The sequence below is a fragment of the Conger conger genome, chromosome 2 (assembly GCF_963514075.1).
Source record: "Conger conger chromosome 2, fConCon1.1, whole genome shotgun sequence".
Lineage (NCBI taxonomy): Eukaryota > Metazoa > Chordata > Actinopteri > Anguilliformes > Congridae > Conger > Conger conger.
Window position 1 is genome coordinate 53358459 of NC_083761.1, and position 18892 is coordinate 53377350.

At 45.7% G+C, this 18892-nt stretch overlaps 2 protein-coding genes across 2 annotated transcripts in view; one reads left to right on the top strand and one right to left on the bottom strand.

Annotated features, from left to right (window-relative positions):
• ift140 (intraflagellar transport 140 homolog (Chlamydomonas)) overlaps positions 1–18892 on the bottom strand; it is a 39804-nt gene that overhangs the window by 2013 nt on the left and 18899 nt on the right. The window contains exons 19-29 of the mRNA XM_061231625.1: positions 7299–7476; positions 6706–6896; positions 6496–6591; positions 5803–5935; positions 5244–5387; positions 4429–4557; positions 3633–3815; positions 3027–3233; positions 2557–2769; positions 1189–1355; positions 638–779 (exon numbers count right to left, since the gene is read on the bottom strand). Of these exons, the coding sequence (XP_061087609.1) occupies positions 638–779; positions 1189–1355; positions 2557–2769; positions 3027–3233; positions 3633–3815; positions 4429–4557; positions 5244–5387; positions 5803–5935; positions 6496–6591; positions 6706–6896; positions 7299–7476 (1783 nt within the window). The remainder of the gene's footprint in view (positions 1–637; positions 780–1188; positions 1356–2556; positions 2770–3026; positions 3234–3632; positions 3816–4428; positions 4558–5243; positions 5388–5802; positions 5936–6495; positions 6592–6705; positions 6897–7298; positions 7477–18892) is intronic.
• On the top strand, positions 9164–18068 carry tmem204 (transmembrane protein 204). The gene is made up of 3 exons (XM_061232418.1): positions 9164–9428; positions 10601–10756; positions 16779–18068. Exons 1-3 carry the CDS (start codon positions 9164–9166, stop codon positions 17021–17023), a joined length of 666 nt encoding a protein of 221 aa, XP_061088402.1. The 3' UTR covers positions 17024–18068.

Below are 18892 nucleotides of genomic sequence, written 5' to 3' on the forward strand. Positions count from 1 at the left end.
GTGACTGTCAGTCGTAGTGAATGTGTCAGTCGTAGTAACTGCGTCAGTCGTAGTGACTGCATAAGTTGTATTGAATGTGTCAGTCGTAGTGAATGTGTCAATCATAGTGACTGCATCAGTCGTAGTGACTGCATCAGTCGTAGTGAATGTGTTGGTCGTAGTGACTGCATCAGTCGTAGTGAATGTGTCAGTCATAGTGACTGTCAGTCGTAGTAACTGAGTCAGTCGTAGTGACTGTCAGTCGTAGTAACTGCGTCAGTCGTAGTAACTGCGTCAGTCGTAGTGACTGTCAGCCGTAGTAACTGCGTCAGTCGTAGTAACTGCATCAGTCGTAGTAACTGCGTCAGTCGTAGTAACTGCGTCAGTCGTAGTGACTGTCAGCCGTAGTAACTGCGTCAGTCGTAGTAACTGCGTCAGTCATAGTAACTGTCAGCCGTAGTAACTGCGTCAGTCGTAGTAACTGTGTCAGTCGTAGTAACTGCGTCAGTCGTAGTAACTGCGTCAGTCGTAGTAACTGTGTCAGTCGTAGTGACTGTCAGCCGTAGTAACTGCGTCAGTCGTAGTAACTGTGTCAGTCGTTGTGTCTGCGTCACAGTTGTATTGAAAGAGTCAGAGCCGCACAGTCACAGACACTCACCACCTGGTAGCTGCCCTGTTGACAGTGGTGCTCCACCAGGAAGCCGTAAGCGTCTCCGATACGGACAGCAGGGTCCAGATCTGCTTCTTCTAGCAGCGTGTCACACAAGCGTACAGCCTCCCCTGGGTCCTCCTCATATACCCTGTTGGAACAGAGGCTATCCCTTATATATATATACACACACACACACACACACACACACACACATAACACACATACACTCAGTAACCACTTTATTAGGTACCAGCTTGTTCATGCAAATATTTAATCAGCCAAACATGTGGCAGCAACTAAATACATAAAAGCATGCAGATGTGGCCAAGAGGTTCAGATGTTTTTCAGACCAAATGTCAGAATATGGAAGAAATGTTATCTAAGATATATATATATATATATATATATATACACACACATGCACACTGACGCATTAACACAAACACTCAGACACTCACAACACTCTCTCACACAAGCACACAGAGCACTTTTACCCAGTACAAGTGTATGACCAAAGGCCCAGGAGGGCGGCTGTGTAGTAGCAGAGCTGTGCATACCTGCGGGCCTGGACGAACCTCTTCACCAGAGTGATCCTGTGCTGCAGGTCAGCCAGCCTGCCCTCCTGCTCCTCTGTACTGCGCATTTTGGCTTTGGCCAGGCACTTGTAGGCCTCTGTCATCGCCCCCAGTGCCTTCTCATAGTTCTGGTAGTCATCAATCTCCACCTGTAGCAGCATAAGAAAAAGGAGACCGATTTAACAGTGTGAAAGTTTCAATCTGTTACTCCTGGTCATACACTGAAGGGTTAAAACACAAAACATCAGGGTGAAACAGTGGTCGCGAGCCAAAATACAGAAAAGAATTACACTGCTTTCTATAAATGCAGACACACCAAGGTCTTCTTTTTAAAACAAAGGGTAATGACCCAGGCTTGAACCACAACAAAGCAGTTACTCCTGTCTTTTAGCCAATCATCTTATGATGTCTGATATTTGTGTTGTTTATTGATAATAATATTCACCCGGCTGTTGGCAGCGTTGCAAAATTCAAAGAGAAAGTGCTTAATTTGAATGAAAAGTCAAAAATGAGATGTGGCACTCAAGCCAGCTTGCTCGACATGAGTAAATTAAAACAGAAATCGCTCCTGGGTTTTTTTTTATATTATTAGGCTGTGTGGCAAAAAATTGCTTTGATCAGAACCATGAAACATAATTTGTAGCTTATTTCATCCTGCTTCTGTTACAAATGTTTTAATAAAATAAATATTTAATTAGCAATCATGCGGCAGCGAATATTATATGTTTTTCAGACCAAATGTCAGAATGCGGAAGACATGTAGAATGTACATGTTTGACTGTAGAATGATTGTTGGTGCCAGACAGGATGGCTTGAAAATCTCAGAAACTGCTGATCTTCATGCACAACAGTCTCGCAGAGCATGGTGCAAAAAACCCCCCAAAAAATCCAGTGAGCAGCAGTTCTACAGGCAAAAACGCTTTGTTTATGAGAGAGGTCAGTGCGGAAGGGCCCGACTGGTCAAAGCTGACAGGAAGGTGACAGTAACGCAAATAACCACACATTACAACAGTGGTACGCAGAAGAGCATCTCTGAACACACAATGCGTCAAACCTCTTAAGTGGATAGGCTACAGCAGCAGAAGACCAATAAGTCTAAAGAATAAATACCTAATAAAGTACTCACTAAGTGTACATTTATTGTCTTATTATTTTGAGCAGGAATATTATGGAAAAATAGTTAAGTTTATCAGAACACAAGTGAATAATTGTGAATCTATTGTTCATTTTGTCCCTATGTTCTGTAGATGCATAATTTCATGGGCTATCACTGGTAAACTGGCGATGAGTTTTGGTACATTGGTATTGTGGTACTGTGAAAATTAAACAAAATGGAGCTGCTGGCTGTACCTGGGCGCAAGCCTCATAGAAGCCGGCAAGGAGGTCAAGGGCTCTCCCTTTGGTATAGAAACCGATGATGTTCTTCATGATCTCAGGGTCCTTGCGCCAGTCAAGGGACTGCAGGTAGTTAGCAGCCATGATGTAGATCTCTTTCTGGCGGGAAACCCCTGCAAAAAACACAATCTTCTCCGTGTCTCCAGACTTCAGCAGCGCCCGCATAGCCTGCAGAGCACAGCGAGGAATGTTTCTGAAAGACTTCCGCGACATGAATGAAACAAAGCAATGGTTTTACTTGGATACCTATACATTCAAACATAAGAAATGGAAAAGTATGAACAAATATTAAATGTCCTTTAGGAAAAATATATGAAAAACCCAAAAAAGAAGATCAGCGATCAGCGATATCAAAGAGTTCGGATATAAAAGAAGGTTTAAAGCCAGCCTTGGGACAAGGCTGCTGTGGAGGCATTGAGACCCACCTTGAGCTTGTTGCCAGCCTGTGTGTACTTCTTGGTGGCTAGGTGGTAGTTTCCCTGTCGCATGCAGCAGTCGGCGATCTTCTCCAGCAGCTCTTTGCGGGCCTCCTCAGGCAGGTCCTTGGAGTCCCGCGACACCGTCATGCTCTCCGCCAGCTCCTCGGTGATGGTCAGGCTCTGGTCCAGGCAGAGCTGGAGGGCCTCATGGTACTGAACGGTGCAGGCGAACACAGCCACACCCCGAGTGAGCGTCACGAAAAAAGGGTCAGCAAGCCGGTCAAGTGATTCAAATCCCAGTCAGAGGATTTTAATTTACATAAAACGGCTTGGGAGTTTTGGCATTTACAATTCCATTATATGATATTATGTTTGTTGCCTTTGGCTTGGAGTCTAAGAAGAGAATCACACCTCACAATTAGTACAAGGTTCTCCACCCCACATTCGATTTTTAGAGAAGCAGACAGTAACAGGATGAGAGGTAAAGAGGATACTAGAAACAGCGGATAACAGGCGGTGGAGTATGCAATATTTTACCAGGATTGGGTATCTGCATGTGGTTTCTGTAAAACCCTGTCTTTCACTAAGGCAAAAGCAGACAAAGATTAAGACCTTCTTGGCTGCCACCAGCATTTCCACTGCCTTCTGGTACTGGGAGTGCTTGATGAAGAAGTCGGAGCAGCGAGCGAGCAGGGCTGGGTCGGATTTCTCATCCAGGTCCTCGGCGATCAGCTGCAGTGCTCCGAACTGCTGTGTGGAGAAGGCCAGCTCCAGGGCCTTGGAGAAGTGGCCCGCCTACCCATGGCAAACAGCATGCGGTCAGTAAGGCTCAAACACCAGCATCCACTCTCATGAGGTGCACTATTCCTGTGCACTGGCTTGGTTTTCCTTCCTCTACCAGAGTGACAAATGCCCCAGAGCAACTCTAGTGAATGCTAGGAGCTATATTTCAATTTGCTATTTTCATTACATGATAAAGGTTTGTGGAGTAAATGTTATTAGGGCTGAGATGGCTCTGGCGCAAGCACAGCACCAGAAGTTGTCAACTGAGGACACCTTGTGGCAGGAACTTTAGAAATTTCTGGCACATACACTTTAGATTCTGCCTGAAATATCTGGGGTTTTGGTTTTCAATGTATTAAAAAACCTTCCAAATATTAAAAAGACATGAAATCCCAGGTTTTATGCATTTAGTCATTTTTCAGATCCAGTCGAAAATTAAGTACATTAAATGTATTTGTCAGATTGTATGTAAAATACTGAGACCAGATGAACAAATTTTGAAAATTCTAAAAAACAAGTGCAGTAACATCCAGAAAAATTACAACGTTGTTCCTGCACCAAGTACATAAAATCATCAGGCACCACTTTGTCGGTGTTTCATTACACAGGGCTGTCCTCCCAGTACCTTGTGGTAAAGCATGACAGCCCGGTCCATGTGATTGCCCTTTTCCTCATAGTAGCAAGCGGCCTCCATCATGTCCTCTGGGTTGCTGAGCAGGGCCAGGTTCATCAGCTGGTCATCCAGGCCGTTCTCCTGCGGAAACAGCACCCTCCTGAGAGTCCATTCACAAATGCAATGCACTAAGGCCAAACAGCTAAGGTCATCAAACAGACCTTTTCTCCTTAAACCTATTTTTATGCGCTATTTTCAACATTCTCCATATTTGGTGTGCCCCTGCCCCACCATCCTCCATCACCCCTCCATGTCCCCTGGAACTCGATCCCAGACCACAGTGTACATCACTACACTGAAAACACTGCTTTAGTAGGCCAAACTGACCATTACATGTAGTGTAATTTAATGTTTCCTCAAAACATAAAAAAAAAAGTGCATCAAATAAGAGTAGTAGCTGACGCCAGCTCATGAATCACAGTGATTCACCCACCTAGTGACCACACGGGAGAGTCGCCCACCTAGTGACCACACGGGAGAGTCACCCACCTAGTGACCACACGGGAGAGTCACCCACCTAGTGACCACACGGGAGAGTCACCCACCTAGTGACCACACGGGAGAGTCGCCCACCTAGTGACCACACGGGAGAGTCACCCACCTAGTGACCACACGGGAGAGTCACCCACCTAGTGACCACACGGGAGAGTCACCCACCTAGTGACCACACGGGAGAGTCGCCCACCTAGTGACCACACGGGAGAGTCGCCCACCTCGTGACCACACAGGAGAGACCAAGTGTGCACGGCGAGGGACCGCTTCCCTACCTTGCAGAGGCGAATGGCGTTGTTGTAGGCCTGGGCTCGTGTGTAGAAGTGCACCGACTGCTTGATCTCCTCCTGGCTCTCGTACTGCCGTGCCAGGTGGTATGAGGCGGCTCGGTTCCCCGTCTCGTTGGCGATCTCCGCCGCCTGCAAGCAGCGCGGTTCACGGTTAACGCGCCTCACTCTCATATTCAGCACATCGTCACCAGAGGATTAGTCACAACCCGGCTCAATGGCCGTGACAAAAAGGGAGGCACACTGACGCATTTAATAACACAAATTTATTAGTTAACCTAAAGTTAATGCGGGGCATGAAAGTCTCAGTAGTATGAGTGGCAGTGTGAAAAGTATGGTGAAGCAATGTTGTATAATACAAACCAAAAAGCCAAAAGGTATCTGTGGGCAAGGAGCGTTCACCCTCAGACTGGAGACAGGCACATTGCAATGTCTCTGGGAGTACTGGACACAGGCCAACGGCCCTATGCTCCGCCCACTGTGAAGTAATACCAGAATGAGCAGCACAGACAGCAGGGGGCCATAACACGCTGTAAGGACACATTACCTTCTGTATGTTTCCCAGGTAGCAGTGCACCCGCACCAGGGACAGGAAGTCCTGTGCGTACTCGTAGTAGCGCAGCGCCGACTCCATGTCTGACTGGCTCTCCAGGTACTGAGCCCACCACTTAAACAGGCTCCTGCATCACACAAGGGCACTTTATCACAGGGCACACTGAAAAGTAACAAAACTAGGAGGCACCAAACTACACTGGAGTTAATCACACTATTAAACTGATGTCCACTCACTACTACAGCCTATAGCATGTTACCAGCTTCTCAGTGTAGGATGACTCAGGGTTTAACCATTGTTGTAGGTTTCCATTAAAATAACAATGCGGAGGGAGCAGCTTTTGTTCGTCAAAATGAAGACACAAATCAATTCAGCATGTAAGTTTATAAGACCTAATTGCTGATTGGCTGAGACTGCATTCTACAGTGTGAACACTATCACTCCATGCACAAACCATTACTTACAAAATATTACAAATTTAATTAAATACTGTTAATTGTTTCTATATGTTGTAACCGTTTTATAACATGCTTCCTTTTTTAAACAACTCCCCTGAAGTTGCGACTGGATTCATAATACAGCATGGTCTTGTGGTGTCTGGCTTAAATATAGTAAGCTCCTCTTGTTCCAAAACCTGATTACACCACACCCAATCAGCGATTCTCATCTCCGCATCTCTGAACCTACTTGTCCTTCATTTTGTTGACGTAGATTTCCAGAGACAGCACGTCCTCCAAGAGCATCCTGGGAACCTCAAACCTGTAGGTGTCGGACTTCTCGTAGCTGCGTGGCAAAGCGAGAGAGAGAGAGAGAGAGAGAGAGAGAGAGAGTGAACACCTGAAGAGCGCAGAAGTGGACAGAGGAGAGAGCGGCGGGGGAAAGGTGTCGGGTGCGTACTACACAAGGGCCATGTTGCGGTCGCCCATGGCCTCCAGGTGCTTGGCGTAGCTGTAGTAGGTGGTGCGTAGGTGGACCCGGTCATGGGTCTCTGCGGTCTCCACGGCGCGCTGCCACTGGCCGGCAGCCTGGTACAACTTGTTGAGGAGGTCGTAGCGCTGGCAGCTCTTGTACAGTCTCTCTGCATCCTCCTGCAAGGTGTCAATGCAAAAGAGGACATGTTCAGAGGCATACTGGTAATGAGAGTTCACATATGTAACTGCTAAATGCACATACGGTGCCCTCCAAAAAAAACCCGTCATTTATTTATTTGCCTTTGTACTCCACAATTGTTCACCCTGTCTTACATTTAACATGCATTTAATATGTTTTCGAGAAATCCTCAACACAAATAGACTGGAATTCCATTATTTTTCTGTATTATTTTTGAATAAAATGTTTACATCTACGTATTTGATGAAATTATTCACTCAATTAAAATACTCTGAAGGCATCTGAAATGACTTTCGAGTCAGCCGCTGTAAAAGTGGACATATGAGGGAAAGTGAGCAGGCCTGAAGCTCCAGTGAGCATGTGCAGAGCGAGAGCCTCACCAGCATGCCCAGCTGTGTGGCCAGCACTGCCACCCTGGCCTCCAGCTCAGGCTCTGCCTCAGCCTCCCGCAAGGCCCGGGCCCCCCGGGCGTGGCCCATGTTCCCCAGGCAGACCCGCGCCACGTCCAGCCTCCGGTTCTTCACGCACATCCGTGCCATGTTCTCCCACACCGCCTCGCTGCAAGGGGGAGGAGACCAGGGAGGGGCGCACATGTCACATGAGACATTCCAGGACTTACCATACCCACCCTGAAAATGAACTTTTTAAATATATCTCTCCATTTTATTTCACTTTATTTGTAATTGTACAGCACAATGAACTTTGTGTATTGAATGAAATGTGCAACATTTTGATTTGATGAAATGGAAGGTGGATCTGTGGGGGTGGTCAAGTCGAGGCAAATGGCTGAGCTAGGAAGAGCCAGAGAACCTGGAGCAGGGGAGAGAGAGCTGCGGAAGGAGGAGATGGTGGCATGGGAGCAGGCCTGAGTTCTCCCACACCCTAACTCTACCGTCACAGTCTCCAATCCAATCTACACTTCATCTGATTCACCCCCTCCCCCTCACTCGTCTCTACCAGATATAAATGTGGGCTGTTTATGAAAGTCAGGCAACAGGAAATTCCCCAAATCTTCGGGGGCCCTGTAACTGGCGGGAAAGGGCAGAAAGGCCACAGAGTGGGGCAGCCCTGGCCCGTCTCCATCGTCACGTTCTGGGGAACATGGCTCTGACAACGCACCCGCAGCTCACACAGAAGGCAGTGCAGTCAGACTCCAATTCTACTCTGTTCTTGTGTACGTTTATACGTGTACCGCATAGGACAGGGACTAAAGGACTGCACACCCAGAGAGGGACATGGGGGGGGGGTATCCGAAATCTGTCACCCCCCCCACCCCACTGGTACTTTTCCTCTCAGGAAATGCATCCTGTTGCTGGCTGACAGCGGGAGCAGAGTGTTTGTCACAGAGAGAGAGAGGTTGAGAGAGAGAGAGAGAGAGAGAGCACGCCCTTACACTCTCCCAAACACTTGCCATCCTCAACGTTTTCCTCCTAAGAGCTTCCACACACACAAACACACACAAACCACACGCACGCAGAGAAAGGGATTCCTTCACCCAACTGTTCTGCGTTCACAGAGAGCCTGGAACTCAGCTGCACCAAGAGTACTGAAGGAGTATCGGCTGAGGAGGACAGACAGCATCTGGAGGGAGTACTGACCGAATACTGAGGGAAGACTGACAGCATATGGGGGAGTACTGACCGAGTACTGACAGCATATGGAGGGAGCACTGATCGAGTACTGAGGAAAGACTGACAGCATATGGGGGAGTACTGACCAAGTACTGACCGAGTACTGACAGCATATGGAGGGAGCACTGATCGAGTACTGAGGAAAGACTGACAGCATATGGACAGAGTACTGACCAAGTACTGACGGAGCACTTGGAACGCAGTGCAGAAGCTCCTCTGGCAAGCACAGCCAGCTCCAACCCCCCCAAGCAGAGCGTGAGAAGAACAGAGACACAAGAAGGAAGAGCGCTGGCTCCTGCTGTCTGTCTTTAAAGCAGCCCAGCAGAGAGACGAGAGGGAGGGAGAGGGAGAGGGAGAGGGATCCGGAGCCACGGGAATGGACCTGTCTGCCTGCTGGATAAACCCGCCCCAGTCCGAAGAGGAAGGGTAAAAGGCACCATACAGAGACCCCGGCGGAGAATGAGCGGAGATGTCCTCTAGCTGAGAGCCGAGACGCGAGCTTCAGTTCTTCCAGCCGAGCGCGGGCAGCGGTGGAGGAGGAGGAGCGGGGGGAGGGGGAGGAGGGGGTAGGGGCGAGGAGCGGCGTGGTTCGGGGCGGGGGGCCGCTGGGGCGCATGGCAGCGCAGCGCCTGGTGACGGCGGCCGTGGCGGTGGCCCTGCTGTCCCTGGCGCTCAACAACGTGGCGGCCTTCACGCCCAGCTGGGTGCTGCAGGCGCTGGAGGACGGGCGGCGGCGCGGCGTGGGGCTCTGGAGGATGTGCGAGGAGGGAGGAGGAGGAGGGGCGGGCAAGCACGGGCAGGCCACGCGGCCGCACTGCGAGGCTCTGAGCTGGGGCTCCGAGGTCGCCGGGTACCAGGAGTCCCGCAGCACCGTCAGGCGTGAGTGACAGGAGAGGAGGCGACTGTTCCTCCCCTTCCTTTTATCCTTTCGTACCTTTTTATACTCCATATTTCATCTCAACTAACTTGTACAGCTGAGGGTATATTTTTATATTATGGCTAATGACGAGTATATACGAGGCGAAAAGTCTGTTTTAATTAGACCTTCTTGTATTCAGACAGTTCAGGCAAATATTAACTGAGACTTGTTAAGCGAGTTTGTGACTTGTCATGGTACTGTAGTGCAGTGCCCTGGTCCTGAAGAGCTGAAAACTGCTCTCAATTCAGCACCAAACGTAACCAGACTCACATAACCAGTTGAAGTGAGTTGACTGAGTAATAAATAGCTCTAATTGAGTGCTAAGTGCTGAGGAACAATGAAAACCAGCAGAGCCTGTGGCTCTCCAGGACCAGGGTTGTAGACCTCTGCTGTAGTGGTGCTGACTCTTCCAATTCACAGAAGAAATGTCCCCTTCCTGCTCTTAAGATTTTGGTTATTGACTGCAAAGCATTCCAGGTGACCAAGATGACCCATTCTGTCTTTTACTGAAGTGGGCAACATATACTGTAGCTCAGCATATGCACTGTTTATGAAGAAACCCAGACTAAGAATATGAGTCAAAGATTGCGTAGTGAGAATGGTTTCGTGGAAGTTTCTTAGCAAACATGCAAGCGCAACTGCACGCATGAATCTGTGGCAAGTGAGAATATTTGAAAATACATGATACAGATTATGCATGATCCATTTAAAAAATACATATCTATAAAAAGCCAAGTAATGCCTTATGCCTCAACCCAGTACAGATGCCAGTTGCCATTTTATTCGCACAGTCAATATCAAGTATCAAAAAAAGAATATTTACCAGGGATGGGGGAATGGAATGGAATCTCTTAATTCGCAAATGAGATGATCAATGAAAAATGAAAAAGTTGAATTCAAAGCTGTGCAACCATAAGCACTATAAATGCAAGTGACATGGGTGAGTAGCATGTAGCCTAATGGCAAAGGTGCATGACTGGCATCCAGACGGTTGGTGGTTGAAGTTGCTCCTCAGCCCCACATTGCTCCAGGTGGGGACTGTCCCTTAGTCTAATGAATGGGTCTGGGTAATGGTAATGTAACGTAATGCTGCTGTGACGGTTCTGCTCTGACGGCTCTTTCCCGCCCCCAGTGCAGTTTGACATGATGCGGGCCTGTAACCTGATGGCCACAGTGGCGCTGACCGCTGGCCAGCTCATCTTCCTCCTGGGGCTGGTGGAGCTGCCCTTCATTACCCAGGATTCCCAGTGGTGGGAGGAGGCCATCGCCGCACTCTTCCAGCTGGCCAGTGAGTGAGCGCGACTGCGCCTCCGTCTCCGCCCCTCATCTGACACGGCTGACCCCGCTCCGGCCTGCAGCCGTGCACTCCAGGGCTGTTTAAAGTGCCCACCAAAACGCTCCGGTCTGCAGCCGTGCACTCCAGGGCTGTTTAAAGTGCCCACCAAAACGCTCCGGTCTGCAGCCGTGCACTCCAGGGCTGTTTAAAGTGCCCACCAAAAAGCTTCAGACTGCAGCCATGCCGTAGGCATCTCAGTCACGTGATACATGCAGTGCAGGTTGTAAGGGAATACTTATCATAGAGTATCTTACCAAAAAATTTTGTAGGGTTTCAATAGGGACATGAAACAATTATAGTATAGCAGTCATTTTGATTAGTTGAAAAGGTATAAGGTTGATTTTAGGGATGTTATGGTAGTTACGCTTGAGTACTCTAGGGATTTAAAGTTCATTGATTGATTAATGCTGAAATGGGTTCATTTTTCACGTTTCATTGGGTTCAAATGTGTATCCACGTTAACATGAAGAGCATTTATGATGAAAGAGTCTTACTTAATATAATCTGAGCTTTGAACATTCCTCAGATGTTATAAATATTAAACAACCTTTCAATGCTATAAACTTTTAAACACACTCAGGGCAAGTAACTGGTCCATACAAATAGATGGAAAGCTGAATTACTACAATGGTAATGATAGCTAACAGCTATCATTTATCATCAATAAACAATTATCATCAATATTGGCCAGGACAGAAGACAACAACCTAGCAGAAATTTAAAAAAAAAATAGAAACTACAGTGATTGTAGGAAATTATGTAGCAATGCTCTGGGAATATGCTGCCATAATGAGGAGGATAATTTTATATAAATCAAATATAACTTTTTGCCAGTATAGTAATTGCCATTTGCCAAATTCAGCCTTGACAAGGCATGCTCCATACCTGGGTGTCCCACAAAAATACATAACTATACTTTGAAAAGAGATGTTCACTGCATGGCTACTGTACTGCAACTATGCCTGGAAGTAAAAAAAAACGGCCTACTTTACTGTAAATAACGATCAATATACAGCACCACAGCATCCTGCTCTTGGAGCCTCAGTCTCCACTAAGTCTCCAAATGGACCTTTGAGGATTTCACTGAGAGAAGAACACTGACAAATTACCTTGAACAAAATCAATAAAAAGAAAGCGGTGAAAGCAAAAGCAAAAAAAAATAAATAAATAACTTTAAAAGCAAGCCTGTCTGACCCTGATGAGATAAGGACCCAGTTTTTCTTGGAGAGTTCTAAAAGCAGAGGAGGACCAGGAACAGACCTGCGGGGGGAAACACAATAACCCGCCCTCCTCCACGTGGCCCCCGCCGGCGTTGCGGGTCCGTCCGAGGCAGCGCCTGTCCCAGTGCCCCTGGCGAGGAAGCGTGACGTGCGGCCTTGTTTCGGCTTGTTGTTTGGGACCGGGCCCGCGCCATTGTGGCACTGCGCAGTGGCCGGCTAATTTTAGCCCGCGTGCAGGCTGGTGGGCCGGAGCTGCTCCGAGCGCGGGGGCCGACTGCCGGGCGCCAGGATATCCCTGCTCAGGACGAGGAAATGTCTGTTACTACCTGTTATGCAAACCAAGAGTGGGGAGGCTAGGAGAGAGACAGAGAGAAAGGACTGGGGGGGGGGTGTCGCTGGGTGTTAGAAAAGACCTCCGCTCACAGATCACTGTGGGGTGGGAACTGCTGCTGCCCAGATAAGCAGGCTTGTCTTTTATACTCCTGTTTACAAATCGTCCAAGAACACATCAGGAGGAGAAAAAAAAAAGTGTCCCTTCGCGACATTAGATAAAACGCGAGTTCTCTCTGCACGCACTGCTCGGGCGTGGAGTTATCAGGAATCCTGAAACGGGATACACCCAATTCAGCGATTAAATAGTCTCAGTCGAGCCAAACTATTGTTAAATATGACTGAGAATCTCTTCGATGGGAAACTCATCTGGGAAACGCCAAGCAAACTGAAATTTTATCAAAAATTTACAGCTCACCGCTTTCCTGAGTTTATATTTCAGCATGCAATTTCCCTTCGACCCTTCATTCACAACTTCTGATATGTGCATGCATGCCACAACCACCCTGCTGCATTCCATAGTGCTCCCATTATACTGTAAGTGGACGAGAGATGTATAAATTCAACTGAACTCTGTTAATGTGTCAATATGCATGATATATCTCTTTCTCTAGACTTACCCTAAACAAAATTCCTACCATACTACCATCAAAACACGTTCTACCTTGTCAAGCAATGCCACCTTTTTAACCTAAGATGCCTAATCTCTTGACAATTACCTACTTAACTATGCTGCTACTATATATTTTATAAATGTTCTACTGAGAGAGCATGTCATTCTCTACCATATGTAACATATGTAGCTACCATCTGCCAGTGGTTGTGTTAAAGCAGTATTCAGCCTTTTTTACACAGGAGCCAAAACACAGGAAAAAATACACAGCGTTCTATAAACAGAGATATTAGGAAGTCTTTCTTTCTTTTCTTTTTTTAAGACTACAATGGGCAATGACCCAGACTTGAACCACAACAAAAAGAAAGCACTTAATTTGAATGAGAAGTTGAAAACAAGATATCATGTTCTATTCAGCTTGCTCAACAGGAGCAAATTAAAAGCCAAATCACTCTTTGGTTTGTTTTATTATTAGCCTGTGTGGCAAAAACTTGTTTTGATCAGAACACCAAAACATTAATGGTAGCCTATTTCATCAGTTACAAGACGGTCATAATGAAACTATGAATGACATATTTCAGTCATTTTACCAGAACGCAAGTGACTTGGTGTAAAAGGCAGATTTTGCATTAGCATTCCATGGACCACTGATCTGCCCTACCTTCCACATCTGTTGTATGAGACAAAGGCATATTTAATATTAATATAACCTATAGCAACATAGCATCATAACTAACGATACCATCTACATTGACTGGATAGTGCAATTTCATGTTTATTGATTTCATAAAATGCCACAGAAAAAGACAGCGATACTGATCAATAATTATACGCTAATATAGATGCTACTATATAAACTGCCACTATGAAATAATTAGCTACCTGAACACACACCATCTAAATGGCACCATTTACTTAATGCTCATATAAACACAAAAACTTATAGAGCTGCAACACAATAACAGTCTAACCTCGCCATAGCTATGTGATAGAAATATATAATACATAAGATGTAAAGCATAGCTAGCCTATCCGTTTTATCACAGATAGCTTGTTGGATTGTTAATGCCAGCATTCTATCAGCAAAGACCTACTGTATCATGGATTTTCAATAGGGGGTCCCTGAAAGTACTGTGGAAGGTCACTGGTCAGACTGGATGTCATGAATATATACAGATTTGGGAAAATATTTCAAAAAGATAAATCAGTTTTTATAAAAATAAAATAAATATTTCTAACCCTTTTTAACTTAAGCCTTAACTTAACCCTTGGAACTTTTGATGGTTGTCCCCTGGATGCTGTTGAACCTGGGTGGTGGTTCCCTGGATCAGAAAGGTTTGAAAGCCCATGATCTACATGGAACATCCAAGAACACTACAATACTGCAAAAGGATTCAATGGCCCTCAATCAAGCAGTGGAAACGTGAATGGATCACAGCAATGAAAGGAGTTATTTTTATCCAGGTTGGGTGTCATACACATTTTGTTTTGAAGTGCTAAAATCACAGCAATCGCATATTGCTGCTGGGAAAACAATGTCAATTGTGTGCAGCCGTTCCAAGCGCCTGGGCAAAAGCTGAATCACTGACGTAAGAGAATTTTTCCCACAGCAAAGCTGCTCCTCCTGAGGAAAGAAAGGGAGAGGAAACTTGAAAAACGAGTCGAAATGCTCATGTCGCCAAATTCAAATTCTTTCATCTCCGGCAAAATTTCGCGGAAGGCGCTTGTTCGCGGGGCAGGACGGATCAGCGACGGGGTCCGGGGTCAGGGATCCTGCTGGATGTTTTCGCACACTGCCAGCGGCCGCGGCGCACATTCCGCCTCGCATCGGAGAGGAAACTCGGCTGGCACTGCTGGCAGCCGTCCTGGCTCTGGCCTTGACTATTGTGCCTCAAATCTCAACAGGGAAAGGGCATTCTCCAGATTAACAATACGCACGAAAAAACGTCCGCTTCTCGGCGAGAGAAGAAAGAGAAAACATCGAGCTGTTTACGACAGTTCGGGCTCGAGTAATTAATAGAGGAATTCAAGGAATCGTGCCAATCCCATTAGGCTAAGGGCTATGGGCGCAAACACAGAATGAGGACATCGTTTCAGACTGTCTGCAAAGGACTTTGGCCGGAGTGCCTGATTGGCAGCTTCCACTGGCTGATCATCACCTTAAAGAAGGGCGTATGGACAGGAAGGAAGGAAAGATGGAAAGACTTAAAGAGAGCGAATCAAGCCAGGGAGATTCCACCGTGCCAAAATAAAGTCTTCCACATAGCTCATTGTCTGTGCGCAGCCAACAGTTCAGACTGGGCTTTTTATCTTTCTTAGAAAAGGAGGCAGACACGGACAAGCGGGCTCTTACCTAGATACAACCCACCCACCAACGACTCTGCCCTATTTCAGGAAACAAATTGATTCATATCCTCATCCACTCACGTCCTCTTTTTCTGGTTCCGTTGTTTATTCCATTGTTTAAACTTCAAATATGAACCTGGGGAATGTTACATGCTCAGTTCCCAGTAAAGCTATTTTATTGGCAGGAACTAATTACAGTTAAGAAAAGGAAGGTAGAAATATAAATAGAAATGATGGAACAAGACCATGACGATGACAAGTAGGAAAAAATGTAGGCATAAATTATTATACAATTCCAAGAGGCAAAAAAAGATTAAAAAACCTACATAGGGAAACAAAGCATAAAACACATCAGTTCAAATGAGTCTAATTCCACCTTTAATTCAGTGGGCAGACGGCTGGTCCACCTCTACTCAGCAAAGGCAGGCGTTTTTTTCAGGCTTATAACATGCACTGCACCTTCCCCTCTGAAGGTTCAGGCCAAGGGCCTGTGAAGGGAAACTATTTGGTTAAATAAATGGGAGTTTATTTCGGGCCCTGGAGGAAGCTGTGCTCCCATTTCCTGCTGTCGGGCCAGTGAGTGATCCTCCTGTCTCTGAAGACAAATTTTCAGCATCAGGCCCTCCACAAATATACCTGCGCTCTCCTTGGGAGGTTCCCTCCAACACAATGCCAAACTCTGTCTTATCTCAGAAGCCTTGGGGGTAGAAACACCCCACAGAGCGGGATAAAATGTTCAAATAAAACAAACAGGACCGATTTAGTGCAAGTTATGGCTGAAGCCAAAGACAGCCTTGTTCCCACAATCTGCATTTATTTCACTCAGACTCATTTTTAGCACAACTTGACTGCAAGGGAACTTAAAATCTCTTCAAAGGTAGCATAGTGTCCTAACAGCAAGAGCCACTTACAGATGAATGCCCGGCTTGGCAGCACATTATTACCTCTGGAATTACAAAACACAGACTTGCTAATTAATTCACACCATTGCCCTCTTAATGTTAATTGGTTATTAAGCAAAGTTAAAAACAGACAATTTTCTGAAAACCCCATTCTCCACTTGCTGATTCTCATTGTAAATGGTAAAAAAGAAAATCAAGAGCCGGTTCCTCTTCACTGAACAATATCCCATTGAGCAGGGAAACGAGTCAGGGAAACTGGGGAAGATTATAAGATAACTGGGGAAGATAATACAAACTGACCATGTTAACTGAATGCTTTCATTCAAAAAATAGATTTCTTGTGTAAAATAACCAATTAATGAAAGTAGGCGGCGTGTATATATAAAAAATGACAGCATCAGGATTTAGGGTGTATTAATTCCTCACAGAACAACTTTGAGAATAAAATTTGTGGTAAATGATTTAAATAATGTGACAGTTGTGTTGGCCTCAGTATGAGCGTACTGTAGCTCCTGTAGTCACTCTCTTGGCCATCCACTCAGCACTCTTTATTTCCCTTGCAGGCTTCGTGCTGGTGATTGGTCTGGTGACGTTCTCCCGGATTGGACCGTACACGCACCTGGCCTACTCCTGCTACGTGAACATTGCAGCCTGCTTGCTAGCCACGCTGGCAGCTGCCATGCTGATCTGGAACATTCTGCACAGGCGCGATGACTGCCTCGCCCCGCGTGTCATCGTCATCAGCAGCTCACTCACGACGCCGTTTCACCCGCGCCTCGACAACGACTATGTGGAGTCGCCCTGTTGAGCTCCGCCATTTCCTCCCCTGGGTCTGACAGAGCACTACGACACTATACTGGGGGAGGGTAGAAGACATTAGGGGCCATTTTCTCTCCTTTAACCAACTCATATTGCTGCTGTGCTTCCCTAAATATCTGTGTGTGTGTGTGTGTGTGGTTTGGGGGATCAGTTTCATGGCCGCATACAACTCAGAGGAATGGACATTCTGTTGCGGTAATGGACCATCCAAACCCAGAGTAACCCAATTATGGACAGTCACTCAAATCTCCTCTGGAAGTACAAAAGACCGGAAAAGCAAAGCCTGTCTATGCTCACGTTTAGAGAAGTGAGGACTGGCGCCCATCTGTCTTCACTTCGATCAGTTCACTCTTAAAATTCTGAAATGCAGCCGAAGTAAAATCTAAAAGAAAATGTTTATGTTGGTTTACTGCAGGCATGTCTGACAGCTTTGTCAAGTGTGAACTATCCAGGCCAAACGTTTCCAACACCCCTAAATGCTCTACTGAAAAAAAAGATCAAGCTGGATCTTGACATGTTTTGTTCTATGTGCACTTATTTTAACATATTTCTTGCAGTGTTAATATTATTTTTTATATTGAAAAGAATTGAGATTTAAGATCCCAGAATTATCATTAATGAAAGATTGGGGTAATTCCCTGCAATGTTTTATTGCACAATATTTAAAAGTGGGCAATTTATAATTAAAACCTGATAAAAGTATAATTTTCTGAGAAGCCCACTATAGGTGTATATCTCAGTATCTGAATATCTCAAGGTGTATCGTCACATTGACTGAGATCTTCACGGAAGAAAAGGCAGAGGAGGAAGGTCTAAAGCAACAATAAGATGGTGAACTCACTTTAGTATGGATGTACTCCTTTAGATAACCTGCTCGCTTGTGGTACATGTACTTAATTTAATTCAGTATGGTTGTATTAATTGCTATTATATCATATTACTACTGGTGGTGCCGAATCTTCGCTGTGAACAGTCCCATTCCGGCCAGACAAAAGAAAATAAATTAAAATGATAATATAGATTGTATGAACACATTTGTGCAGTTTCTTGTGATTTTTGAGCAGCACACCTGTCTCAACATCTGAAAATTTGGCCATGGCCAAATGTGGGAAATTAGCATTAGCTGTGCTCTGTCGATGTACTGTTAAGAACATTCAGCTATATATGGGATACGATCATCTCTAGAACTTACTGTAATACCACTAGTTTCTACTCACCATAATGGAATTAACTCTATAAATTATATCACATATCATACAAATCCAATTCAATGTAATGAAATAATCAAGGATACACCAGGAACTCAGGTGAAATTAAGCATTTACTGAGGTTTGTTCAACTGTAACTCAACAGAGCCATTTCCTCAGTTGCCTTCATTTATTTAAGAGCAAACTCAACCTGACCTTGTATAGGTTCACCCCACTAGTAATTGGGTCTGCTTGACCATGGACACAACTTACTGAAGTCATGAACCCAATTACTGGTAACCGCTTTGGCCACAGTAAACATTATTGTGTTTCTGGAGAGTACATTGTGTTTTGGTTTGTCCTTTTACCTCTATGTTTCTCAGGAATACATATTGTTTGGGTTTGTCATTTTACGTCCGCGCATCTAGGGAATACATATTGTTTGGATTTATCAATTTACCTCTAAGTTTCTAGGGAATACATACTGCTTGGGTTTGTTTGCATAAGGAAACAGCCTATAATTATGTGACCTGGGAACAATTGTAGAGGAAAAGTAATAAGCGAAGTCGTTTGTATTTCAGACTTCTGATAACCCCTCGTTACCTTCAGCTCCGGCTCCTCCGCAAGTCAAGGACGGCATCAATGAAAGGAAATGCCACCGGAGGCCAGAG

Coding starts and splice junctions, on each gene's coding strand:
- tmem204 (XM_061232418.1), top strand. CDS start 9,164: ATGGCAGCGCAGCGCCTGGTGACGGCGGCCGTGGCGGTGGCCCTGCTG. Junction 9,429..10,600: donor GTCCCGCAGCACCGTCAGGC/GTGAGTGACAGG, acceptor TCCCGCCCCCAG/TGCAGTTTGACATGATGCGG. Junction 10,757..16,778: donor CGCACTCTTCCAGCTGGCCA/GTGAGTGAGCGC, acceptor TTTCCCTTGCAG/GCTTCGTGCTGGTGATTGGT.